The sequence below is a fragment of the Thalassophryne amazonica genome, chromosome 8, assembly GCF_902500255.1.
Source record: "Thalassophryne amazonica chromosome 8, fThaAma1.1, whole genome shotgun sequence".
NCBI lineage: Eukaryota > Metazoa > Chordata > Actinopteri > Batrachoidiformes > Batrachoididae > Thalassophryne > Thalassophryne amazonica.
In genome coordinates, this window is record NC_047110.1 from 24510930 (window position 1) to 24524634 (window position 13705).

At 40.5% G+C, this 13705-nt stretch overlaps 1 protein-coding gene across 1 annotated transcript in view; it reads left to right on the top strand.

The window, feature by feature from the left end:
- Positions 1 to 515: 515 nt before the first annotated feature.
- LOC117514868 (POC1 centriolar protein homolog B-like) overlaps positions 516 to 13705 on the top strand; it is a 137553-nt gene continuing 124363 nt past the window's right edge. Inside the window, exon 1 of the mRNA XM_034175445.1 lies at positions 516 to 662. Coding sequence (XP_034031336.1) covers positions 648 to 662 — 15 coding nt within the window. The 5' untranslated portion in view covers positions 516 to 647. The remainder of the gene's footprint in view (positions 663 to 13705) is intronic.

Genomic DNA, 13705 nt, shown 5'->3' on the forward strand with positions numbered 1-13705 from the left:
TACATTGAGTGCATTTAGTTTATTTTTACCAGATCCGGAGTTATTTCAATATACTCAAGCAAGGAATCTGTTCTAAGAGGCAGCTCCTGAATGGGCCCTATGGGCTCCTCAGTGAATACGTTAGTGAAGAAGTTTGCCAGCACTTCGGCCTTTTCTTCATCAGTCTGGGCAGTCTCCTTCTGGACATTTTTGTACAACTAGTATTATTTCTTTTATTTTTGATTTTGATATTGCATAATGCCAAAAATGGTTTTGGATTTCTCTTTGTCACAACTGTTTTATTGCTTGGGCACACGACACACATGCTTGTATGCTAAAGACGCCCAACAGACAATCGCTGTTCACTAGGAAGTTCCTTTTTCCGTATTTTTACGTGAATGCAACACAACACTGATGCCCAGCCTACAGTTGCAGTTAGCGCTTAAGTAGCTAATGCTAGTTTATTTCACTTATGCAATCACAAAACGGTCTTGAAAGAGTTCTGAATAGTAACTTTTGAACATTCACAGTGAAGCGGTATCACAGAAAGCCAGTGGTGGATCGGTTTTCGACAGGTCGGGTCTGGCACAGCTGCCACTGAGGGCGGTCTGTTTGACAGCAGCGGCTAACCTCCGTTCTTCCCACAGGGCTGCCTGTTACTGCTAACAATGGCCTCTGTTATGGTAAGTAACACCTGCCATGTATTATAAAACGGTCTCTCTCCAAATGTATTTCTTCTCTAGAAAGTGAACTCTCCAAACTCGACAGGTCGAGGCGGACTGGATCAAAGCGTTATGCTGCATTCGTGAAACTGGGAACTCGGAGTTTCCACGCCTGGCGTTCTGAGCGTTCAAATCTGTTGTCATCTTCCCAGTTACCCGATTAGTGTCAACAGCCAACATGTTTTCCCACAGCATAGATTTAAAACAGTGATTTGCTTTTATTTGCTGAAGCTGTATTTTATATTTTAGAAAAGGGAAAAATAAATCTGATTAACTTGATTGAAGTTGTGAGCTTGTATAAATGTGGGACATATTCAGAATGTGTTCCAGGCAATCAATGTCTAGGGAGAATCTAAGAATAATTTAAGATGTTCAAGCTGATCTAAATGAGCATGCGGTCTGTATCTCAGCTGAAAAGTAATGAAATGACTCAGATTCATTCATTCACATTTTGAGGAGACCGAGTCATTTGGAGAGCAAACTGAGAGAAGGGGAAACATTCAGAATGTGTAGTTAAAGTTCTCTGTTTCCACCAAGATTTTCACACATGCACAGAAGTAACAAACAATATATTCAGTGCATTACACTGGACATCAGTATTTGTTGTTGCTCCTCAAATTACATAAAATTTTTATTTTTTTATTTTTTAATTTTTTAAAGATTTTAAGAAAACGTTGTTACCACCCCCCACCCCCACGAGGAGGTACTGTTTTCACTGTTAGGATAATGCAAACAAGAATGAACAGATTTCAATGACATTTGGTGAGCAGATAGATCATGTCATAGAAAATGAGGGATTCTATTTTGAAATAGGTCTGGAATATATTTTTGATCCAGGACCCAGGAGAATCATTCAGTCAGTCAATCAGTGAGACTTCATTTGTGCAGAATTTTTTCAAAGAAAATGCAACACAGTGCTTTTACAATAAACCACAACCAACAATCCCACCCATCAGAAACCAGATGACCTATGAATGAATGGAGAGGTAAAATTTAGTTAAGAGCCAGACTGAAAAGATAGGACTTCAGTTTGCTTTTAAAAATATATCAACAGTCTCTGCCTCTCTTCAACCAGGCAGGCTGTTCCACAAACATGGGCCATAGTTATATATATATATATATATATATATATATATATATATATATATATAAAAACTGCCTCACAATGGGTTTTAGTTTTGACTTTTGGGATCATGAAGAGGCAAGCATCAGAAGATCTGACGGTTCTACATGGTTCATAGGCCAAAACCAAGTCTGCTACATGAGACCAAGAGCTTTAAGAGATGTATAAACCAGTAAACATCTTAAAATCAATTCTAAAGCTGATAGAAAACTAAGGCAGAGACTTTAAAATGGGTGTACTGCGAGCTGTCCTTCTGCTCCTTGTCAGTAAAGGGGCGGTTGAATGTTGTAATAATTGTAAATAAGTTAAGTTAGGAAGACCAGGAAGATGAGCATTACAATAAGCCAATGTGCTTGGAATGAAAGCATAAATCAGTGTCTCTGCAGTGGCTTGAGACAGAAATTGTTTCACTTTAGTAATGTTATTCATATGCTAAAATGCTGTTTTTGTTACATTTGTAGTATGTGGTTAAAAACTTAGATCTGGGTCAAAGACTCCTAAATTTTTAACTTGACATGAATTTAATGCCAGTGTTTTCAGTTTTGCAATGACTTTCTGAAGAAAGATCTCTGCCATCCATGACTTAATATCTAGAAATATAATGAAATGATAAAATACCCTCAGCCGTATGAGCATTGTGTTCTTTATATTGTTGTTTAGTTAATTATTAAGATCCTACTGTCTTACGTACAATTTGTACATATTCAATAAAGCCCCTCTGTCAATCCTTCAAACACAATATTTAAGTTTTAAGAGCAAAGTTGTGCAAATCAAGGAATATATATCGTCACCTAATAAAATAAATGGCCTGTCATTTTCACAAAAGTGAATTCTGTTTTGCATAAATCATCTCCCTATGATGTAGTGCAGCAAATAACTGAAACAATACTTCACATGGTGATACAAGCGCCAAATCCAGCACAAATTCTTCTTAGACATTGCTCTTTTGCAAAAACCATTGGGCCACTTGAATTTTCAATAGGCGGCCACGTAGGGGTCAATTGAAGAATTTCACAGGGGTTAAAATATAAAAATGCTCCAGTCATGTTGAAAACTATACCACATTATTTGTCTGATCATAAAGATTCCAAAAAGGTATAGTTTGGACTATCTAAGACTGAATGTTATGGAGTTATGGGGTAAAAACCTTAAGAATGGTGACAAAGGTCAATTTCAGTTTGTACAGGGGTCAGAAGTTAAAGTTGCTCCAATTTTAGTAAAAACATGGTGTAACTTGCTGATTGAACTACTTGGATTAATAAATAGAATAGTTTTGACTGTGTTGAATACTTGGTCTCTAAAGTAAAGGTCAGATATGTTGACGTCCATTGAATTCTATGACATGTAACATATTTTACCCCATAACGTGATAACTAAGCATGATACATGGTGCAAACTATTCCTTTTTGAAACCCTATTAACTCAACCAATAATTTGCATCACCTTTGAGCAAAATTGGAGCAACTCTAACTTTTGACCCCTGTACAAACTGAAACTGAACTTTGTCACCATTCTTGTTGTTTTTACCCAATAACTCTATAGAATTCAGTCATAGATAGTCCAAACTATACCTTTTTGGAATCTTTACAATCAGACAAATAATGTGGTATCATTTTAATATGACTGGAGCATTTTTATATTTTGACCCCTATGTAATTCTTGAATTGACCCCTTCGTGGCCACCTATTGAAAATTCAAGTGGTCCGTCATTTTTTTCAAAAGAGTAATATCTAAGGTGTACTTAGGCCAGATTTGGTGCATGTATCACCATTTGAAGGATTCCTCTGTAAATATTCTGTTATCTGCTGCACTAATGCTAGCCACCTCTGGTAAAATCGCTTAAATCTTCAGTTGAGGAGCTCATGCAATTCCACCCCAGTTGTATGATGGCCTATCTCAAAAGTGTGACTTAGGCCATATTATTTTGCCTAAGTCAAAAGAGTATGTGACTTAGGTAATTTTAGAAGCTTTTCAAAATCGCGACTGCTTCAGGAAAAAAAAAAAACTCTACTCAGCCACTGAAGCTCTTGTGTTTTCTCAAAAACATGAAAACATGACTTAGGCCATTATTGTTGGAAGGTGACGATATGTAGATCACCCTCTGTCCATTTGCAGGTATTAATGAGACAAATTTAACTCCATAGGAAGTTGGCTTTGAGTTAGTGGATGTTAGCATGCACGCTAACATCTACAAAATGTCTTGTAAATGACTCCAGAGGTGTTAACAGGTTACAAAAACAGAGCTTTGAGCTTTTACATAATATATGATAAAGAGGATTTATTTACACACAAACGAAACAGTTTTGCAGCTAGTTATCAACCTCTGATGTCACCATGCTAACATCTGCGAAATGTCTTGTAACTAAGTTCAGAGGCGTTATTAGGTTCCAAAAACAGTGTTTTGTGCTAAACGATCAGTGCACCCTGATTCGGATGTTAAACTACATGGCACTATTATTCCTGTGGTTTGTCAGACTAAATATCTTGGCCTACTCTTTGATAATAAACTTACTTTTAAAGCACATATTGATTACGTAACGCAGAAATGCCTTAAAGCCTTAGCCCTGGTAAGGGTTGTGTCAAAAATGGATTGGGGTGCTGATCGCATTGTACTCCTCCGCCTCTATAGATCTCTAGTTAGACCTAAACTGGATTATGGTTGTGCAGTTTATGGCTCTGCCCGTAAGTCTTACCTTGACAGCTTGAAACCAATTCAGAATCAAGGTCTCCGACTTTGTCTAGGAGCATTTCGTACCTCTCCTATGCAAAGCCTTTATGTGGAGGCAAATGAACTACTGTTACATTTAAGATTAGAAAATTTATCTCTTCACTACGCAATTAAATTAAAAAAATAACTGTTGTAATCCGACGTATGATGGTACCTTTATGTCACGATATTCTAATTTCTATACTACTAGGCCGTCGGTTATTAAACCTTTTGGTTTACGTAATGAGGACGCTCTATTATGCATACTCAGTACTACTAATATAGCTTCTTTCTGCATACCTAATATTCCCCCTTGGAAGCTCATTGACCCAGTAATTGATTTATCACTAAGATCATTTAAAAAGATTTGTACCAATGATTTAATCTTTTTGAATGAATTTGGAGAAATGAGGTATAAATACAGACATTATTGTGAGATCTGTACAGATGGGTCAAAAGACCAGAACAAAGCTGGGGCAGCTTGTGTAAGTGGCCCTCTTCAAAGGCAAATTAGATTGCCAGACAGTTCTTCTATATATACAGCCGAGTTGTTTGCCCTGAAAAGGCTTTGGGTGTTATTGCGGACACTAACCAAAGACATTTTGTTGTCTGTCTGTCTAGTTTGTCGGCTTTGCAGGGCAAAACCTATACACATCTGTATATTGTTCAGGTTTTGGAAACTTTGTATACAATTGGTGCATTAGGTAAGCAAGTCATATTTGCCTGGATACCTAGTCATACAGGCATTAAGGGAAATGAAAAAACTGACAAGTTGGCAAAAGGAGCTCTTGCTATGGACGTAACAGAAATACACATACCCTACACGGATCTAAAGCCAAAGATTAACAATTATTTTAGAAACTTATGGCAAACATTATGGGATTATGGGACTTGACACATGCATATTTACTTGCAACAGACGACACGTTACAGTCTGAGAACCATCAGTGCGCAGCGAACGTGGAGCAGAGAGGATTTTAACCCGCGTGAACAAGTTAAAAAAAAAAAACCCAAAAGGTGAAGCTGCCTTTACTTCTCTCTGAACTTTCTCTAAAGGTGTGATTCTGCCGTTACCGTCCTGTTCACACCATGTGCGCGTCGTATGCTGAATTTATGAGCTCATGAGATGAAATAAACAGTCAAATAGCTTTAAAAACATATTTAAAAAATGAGAATATATGAATGAACTGAGCCACAAAAAAAAAAAAAAAAACCCGACATGGAGAAGCTGTGGTGATGTTCAGACGCACAGATCACAAAAAGCAGGTGAGAACTCTGAACTTTAACAGCTGTTACTTTCCAAAGGTATTTGTTTGTTCAATATGGGCTTAATGCAGTGTTTAAGCACAAAACGTGACTGATGAGGAGAAACAATTTCAGAAATGCAACAGAAACAACCACAATTCAGAAAAAGTTGGGACTGTATGTAAAATGAAGATAAAAATAAAAATGTTGCACCATTCCCAGTTTCTCCACTCACAGAAGCCAAACGTTCTTCCAGAGTTGTGTAATTATACTACAATAGTAGAATATAAAGAAGGGGAAAAAAAAAAAAAAATAGACAATATATTCATCAATCGCAATTATTTGTCTGACAATTAATCGTCTCCAGAAATTCCTAATCGTGACAGCCCTACAGACGACCCATGTTTTGGTATACCGTGTAATTGCGTACTTACAGTGAAACATGTTCTGCTTGAATGTGTTGGTTTTGCTCACATTCGTGTGAATTTTTATGATGTTCCTGATCTTAAGATGTTATTTAGAGATGTTTCACGATCATGCATTGTAAGTTTTCTTAACTCTCTGGGGTCGATGCCGTTGTATATGATGGCTGAGTGCAAGTTTTGCTAAATTATACATAACCTTTTAATGATTTGAGATAGAAACTTACTTTTTTTTGCTGAAAAGTTAACTCCGTGGACTTTCAAGCCAGCCATCCACCATCTTTGTACTCCTCATAGAAGCTGTGTGATGACGTGTGCAATGTGAGTGTCTAATCGGAATTGGTTCACCGTCACATGGTTTCTCCAATATCCAATCATAGGGCAGAGCAGTTTCACATGGTAGACCAAAGATCGTTTGTAGAAGCAGTGTGTTACTCTTTGGCATTTGAATGCTGTTTGAATCGCCCAGTGGCTGCTGGCTCCATGTGTAAAAGTGCAACGTTGAGCATAGTATCATTATTTGCTGCAGGAGCTGTGTCTGAAGGTGATCAGCGTAAGAAGGCCTCATACAACCTCACATGGTCGACCAAAGAGTGTCACTGGGAGAAATGATTTAGTACTTGGCCAGGAATTGTTGAATAAGCCTCTCTCACTTGTAAAGTGTCATCCATCCATCCATTTTCTTCCGCTTTATCCGGAGTCGGGTCGCGGGGGCAGTAGATCAAGCAAAGCCGCCCAGACCTCCCGATCCACACACACCTCCCCCAGCTCCTCCGGGGGAACCCCGGGGCGTTCCCAAGCCAGCCGAGAGATATAGTCCCTCCAGCGTATCCTGGGATTTCCCCGGGGCCTCCTTCTAATGGGACGTGCTCCGAACACCTCTCCAGTGAGGCGTCCAGGGGGCATCCGGAAAAGATGCCCGAGCCACCTCAACTGACTCCTTTCGACGTGGAGGAGCAGTGGCTCGACTCCGAGCTCCTCCCAAGTGACCGAGCTCCTCTCCCTATCTCTAAGGGAGCGCCCAGCCACCCTGCAGAGGAAACTCATCTCGGCCGCTTGTACTCACGATCTTGTTCTTTCGGTCATGAGCCAAATCTCATGACCATAGGTGAGGATCGGAACGTAGATCGATCTGTAAATCGAGAGCTTTGCCGCCCTACTCAGCTCTCTCTTCACCACGACGGTCCAATACAGCGACCGCATCACTGCAGATGCTGCACCGATCCGTCTATCGATCTCACGCTCCATCCGTCCCTCACTCGTGAACAAGACCCCAAGATACTTAAACTCCTCCACTTGAGGCAAGGACACGCCACCGACCTGAAGAGGGCAAAGCACCTTTTTCCGGTCGAGAACCATGGCCTCGGATTTGGAGGTGCTGATTCTCATCCCGGATGCTTCACACTCGGCTGCAAACCGCCCCAGTGCATGCTGAAGGTCCTGATTTGGCGAAGCCAACAGAACCACATCGTCCGCAAACAGCAGAGACGAGATTCTGTGGTTCTCAAACCAGACCCCCTCTACACCCTGGCTGCACCTAGAAATTCTGTCCATAAAAATAATGAACAGAACCGGTAACAAAGCGCAGCCGTGGTGGAGGCCAAGGTGCACAGGAAACAGGTTTGACTTACTACCGGCAATGTGAACCAAGCTCCTGCTGCGGTCGTACAGGGACCGGATAGCCCTTAGCAAAGGACCCCGGACCCCGTACTCCCGGAGCACTCCCCATAGGGTGCCCCGAGGGACACGGTCGAACGCCTTCTCCAGATCCACAAAACACATGTGGACTGGTTGGGCGAACTCCCATGAACCCTCGAGCACCCGATGGAGCGTGTAGAGCTGGTCCAGTGTGCCGCGACCAGGATGAAAACCACACTGCTCCTCCTGAATCCGAGGTTCGACCATCGGTCGAATTCTCCTCTCCAGTACTCTGGAATAGACCTTACCGGGGAGGCTGTAAAGTGCCATTTACACATATGAATGAAAGGAGGGGGGAGGGGTGTTAACAGGGCCTCAAACTGTGAAGAGAGGTTGTTTACAGTGCAGGAACTCAAGCCTTTGTGTAATAGCAGACAGAAATTGCTTTGAGATGTGGCATAAAGACAAACAAAATGCATAGACCATTATATATATATATATATATATATTGTTCACAATGTGCATTTGTGTTTATTGTTAGAGCATTTATTTTGTACATTCTGTTCTACAGGAGATCCCATACCTTTATAAAGTGTCAAAATAGTTGCTTATTGTAGTTTGCTGTGTGTTTTGAAGAAATGTGTGTGAAAATTATTTTCCACTTTATTTTTTCTTTTCTTATTTCTGATTATAAACCTTTCTTTAGCCGCATTCACACCGGGCGTGTCGCGACGGACGCGCCACCATCGCCCGGTGTGTTGCTCTGCTTTCGCTGTGAAAATTCGCCCCAGTGCGTCATCAAATAGGAGGAGCTTCCATTCCGCTTGCCGGCTCCAGTTGTCAGTCAAGTTAACATGGCGGACCTTGATCACACGGAGCAAGTTGCTGTGCTGTGGAAAGCTGACAAACGTCGCCAGCGGCGCCGTCCCTGGGTTCACAACATCTTCATGAGACGTTCCAAATTCAGGGAGTATTATTATTTGCTGCAGGAGCTGCGTCTGGATGACGGCCGCTTTCAGCGGTCCTTCCGCCTCTGCAGGACCCAGTTTGAGGACCTCCTGTCCCATTTATGCACGCACATGTAAACAATAAAAAAAAGAAAAGCTGTCCGCTGCCGCTGCTGTGGGGCTGCTGCTCGCTCTCTGTCATAATTGTGTTTATAAACCAGTCACCATTTGTTTTATTATACATCTGTGTAATTAATAAATAAAATAATCTTCACAGACGATTCGCTCGTGCGCGCATGTAAAAAAAAAAACTGTCCACTGCTGTGGGGCTGCTGCGGGGCTGCTGCTCGCTCTTCCCCCCAAAACTCTGTCATAATTGTGAAATAAAGGACAAAAGGGACATAAGTCCTGCTCACAGGCTGGCTATCAGAGACAGGACATGTTCGCATCCAACTCAGTCAAACTCCAGACCTCTCCACGTCACTACATACCCAGTCCCTGAATGGTCATCGCAAAAAGTTCAGATTTTTCAACTTGGGGAGGAGGGCAACACGACGCGATGCAATATCACGCCACAAATGTGCCAATCGCTCAAAATAGCTTAATTTGCGTTACTTTATTTACATCCATTGCGTTGCGTTGCGTGGCTTGGTGCCACAACGCATCCTTCCATAGGGATTACATGGCAAGCTGTCGCTTGCGTCGCGCCCGGTGTGAACGCGGCTTTACGCTTATAAAACACCACTATAGCATACAACCCCTGGCAAAAATTATGGAATCACTGGCCTCGGAGGATGTTCATTCAGTTGTTTAATTTTGTAGAAAAAAAGCAGATCACAGACATGACACAAAACTAAAGTCATTTCAAATGGCAACTTTCTGGCTTTAAGAAACACTATAAGAAATCAGGAAAAAAAATTGTGGCAGTCAGTAATGGTTACTTTTTTAGACCAAGCAGAGAGAAAAAAATATGGAATCACTCAATTCTGAGGAAAAAATTATGGAATCATGAAAAACAAAAGAACACTCCAACACATCACTAGTATTTTGTTGCACCACCTCTGGCTTTTATAACATCTTGCAGTCTCTGAGGCATGGACTTAATGAGTGACAAACAGTGCTCTTCATCAATCTGGCTCCAACTTTCTCTGATTGCTGTTGCCAGATCAGCTTTGCAGGTTGGAGCCTTGTCATGGACCATTTTCTTCAACTTCCACCAAAGATTTTCAATTGGATTAAGATTCGGACTATTTGCAGGCCATGACATTGACCCTATGTGTCTTTTTGCAAGGAATGTTTCACAGTTTTTGCTCTATGGCAAGATGCATTATCATCTTGAAAAACAATTGATGGGATAAGAAAAGTGTCCAAAATATCAACGTAAACTTGTGCATTTAGTGATGATGTAATGACAGCCATCTCCCCAGTGCCTTTACCTGACATGCAGCCCCATATCATCAATGACTGTGGAAATTTACATGTTCTCTTCAGGCAGTCATCTTTATAAATCTCATTGGAACGGCACCAAACAAAAGTTCCAGCATCATCACCTTGCCCACTGCAGATTCGAGATTCATCACTGAATATGACTTTCATCCAGTCATCCACAGTCCACGATTGCTTTTCCTTAGCCCATTGTAACCTTGTTTTTTCTGTTTAGGTGTTATTGATGGCTTTCGTTTAGCTTTTCTGTATGTAAATCCCATTTCGTTTAGGCGGTTTCTTACAGTTCGGTCACAGACGTTGACTCCAGTTTCCTCCCAGTCATTCCTCATTTGTTTTGTTGTGCATTTTCGATTTTTGAGCCATATTGCTTTAAGTTTTCTGTCTTGATGCTTTGATGTCTTCCTTGGTCTACCAGTATGTTTGCCTTTAACAGCCTTGCCATGTTGTTTGTATTTGGTCCAGAGTTTAGATACAGCTGACTGTGAACAACCAACATCTTTTGCAGCACTGCGTGATGATTTACCCTCTTTTAAGAGTTTGATAATCCTCTCCTTTGTTTCAACTGACATCTCTCGTGTTGGAGCCATGATTCATGTCAGTCCACTTGGTGCAACAGCTCTCCAAGGTGTGATCACTCCTTTTTAGATGCAGACTAATGAGCAGATCTGATTTGATGCATGTGTTAGTTTTGGGGATGAAAATTTACAGGGTGATTCCATATTTTTTTCCCTCTGCTTGGTCTAAAAAAGTAACCGTTACTGACTGCCACAATTTTTTTTTTCTTGATTTCTTATAGTGTTTCTTAAAGCCAGAAAGTTGCCATTTGAAATTACTTTAGTTTTGTGTCATGTCTGTGAGCTGCTTTTTTTCTACAAAATTAAACAACTGAATGAACATCCTCCGAGGCCGGTGATTCCATAATTATTGCCAGGGGTTGTATATATTCTGAAAGTACAGGTTGTCCTGAGAAAAAAAGAGACATACCACTTGATTGTTGGATGCAGGGCGAGCTTTTACCAGCAGTAATAAAACATTCATGCCAGGCGAGTGAACTGTCCAAAAAATGCCTTCGGACCCCACAGGTTTAAACAGATTAATCTTTTTATTAGGTTTTTTAAGGTATTTTATTCCAATTGCCTAGTTTTTCAGAGAAGACTTTCAGCCATCAGGCCCATGTAAGGGGAGACACACCTTTTGTGCGCTAATGGACCTGCTTCATTTGTCATAAAGGGTAGGGAATTATCCCGGTGAAGTAGTCACATTCCTAAACTACTGATAACCTGCTGTTTAACCTATGATGAAGGATATTGTGGTGTATATTTAGAAACTGTTTGACACTTATATGACACTTATGTGTTTGGTAGTGTCGTTAACTTCTTCTCAATTAATCAATCCAAAAACAGCGTTTTCAGTTTTAGAAGTGTTTCTTTCTCACTAACTTTTACATAATATCTGAGAAACATGCATATAATCACATAAAACAAAGCAGTTTTGGAGAGACCAGCCACTGACATCACAGTACAGCTCTACTCTGATTAGCTGTCATGCCCGCCACTCAAAAACAAAACAGATTGAAACAGAATGTAGCTTTTTAACCTTTTATAATCCAGGTTAACCATCTTTGAACTTGTCCAAGGTCTGTGTCCCAAGAATGTTCCCTGTAAATTTGAACACTATGGCAGTAATAGGAACTTATGCTAAGCACAGACAGACAGACAGACAGATGGACAGACACAAAGCCTTCGCAATACACATTGGCCATATTTGATGGCCTCGGGTAAAAGCAGAAAGTGTATCAATCGATCCTGGGTCATCAGGAGATATATTAGTGTACAGCTGTACCATCAGCATAGTAACGGTGAAAATTTATGTCATGCCTCCTGATGATATTTCCTACTGGTAACATGTAAATGTAAAAAGTGCTGGACCTAAAATTGAACCCTGAGGAACACTGCATCCATTTTACAGTTTTTAGAAGAACATTCATCAATACTGATAAAATAAGACCAACATTTAATTCAAAAATTGTTTAATAAACTTCAGTCGTTAGCAGACTTTTAATGAGCCTTTCATTGGATTCAGGTGTGTTGGAGCAGGGAGACAACTAAGAGTGTCAGGAATGTGGCTCTCGAGGACCGAACTTGGCCACCCCTGTCCTAGATTGTGGATCCAGAAGAATGTTAGAGATATTTATATAACGGCTGAGTGGATCCTTGTCATTTGATTGGTGCTTTGTATGTCACATGACATGGATTAATGTGTCCCATTTGTGTTTCATTGCATTTATAGTGTAGTTTGGTTCCATTTAGAGTGCAAATTTGGTTCTGTACATTTGGTACCATTGCACTGGTGCACTCACGTGCTCGCGCACACATGAGCATGTCTGTGTGCCCACACAGGCTCGTGCACGCACGCACACACACACACAAAACAAATCCACTGCGTTGTCTGGAGACTGTTAGCAGGAAGAAAGAATGAAAAGCTGGACTAATTTCTGACATGATTTTTTTTTCTCACTGCACTGAGGATGAACACAGTCTTTATTTCGTAGTACACGCGCGCACAAGCGCAGACCTGGTTGCGTGTGTGTGTGCACGTGCAGGAGACACCGAGCTAACTGACACTGCTAATTCTTGTAACACACACACACAAAATCCACTCCGCTGTATGCCATCTGGATGCATGAAGAGCTGTTCAGATGAAAAGCTGATGTGATTTTTGGCTGGACTGTGGAACTACACAAAGTCTTTTTTTAATGGAAGTCCGAAGTCAGTGCACAGCATCACTGGACTACACGTCACAATTTGGACTTTAGCAACAGTGGAACACCAAAATGTAAGACCCTTTTCTGTTGTTTATAAATTAATAAAATATCAAATGGCAAGGATCTATTTTAGCTGTTATATAAAACAAATAATGAATATTTTTACATTCTTTCAATGGAATGAATATTTCATGAGGTGAAAGCTGGAACAAACCATTCATCGAGGTGAAGCCGAGTTGAATAGTATGAATGGTTGAATGGAATATAAATATTCATGCCACTGAACTCATAAATATTCATTATTTGTATAACATTTAACTCAAAGTTATGTACGAATTTTGATGAAATTTTCTGAGCATTTAGGTAAATTATTAGGAAATGTCAAAAGAACATATTTTTAAATATGCCAACAGAAAGAAGCGTCAATTCACTTTGTATTAGTATATGTGTACCCTGCATTTCTCTTTCTGTTCTCTTGTAATCCTACAAAACCTGATGCTAAATACAAGTGAAAGTAAGTATATTGGTGGTGGGAATATGTGGTGTTAGTGGAGGCATGTGCTCTGTGAGTGCCTTCTCGTTTTTGTGATGCCATGCATTACCCAGCATGTCACTGCCAATTTAATTTTTCTTTTGTTACTCTTGGTTATATAAAACATGAGACATTATGCCTTTTCACCTGGTGGGCGCCTTCTGCTGCTTGTTGCAGGAG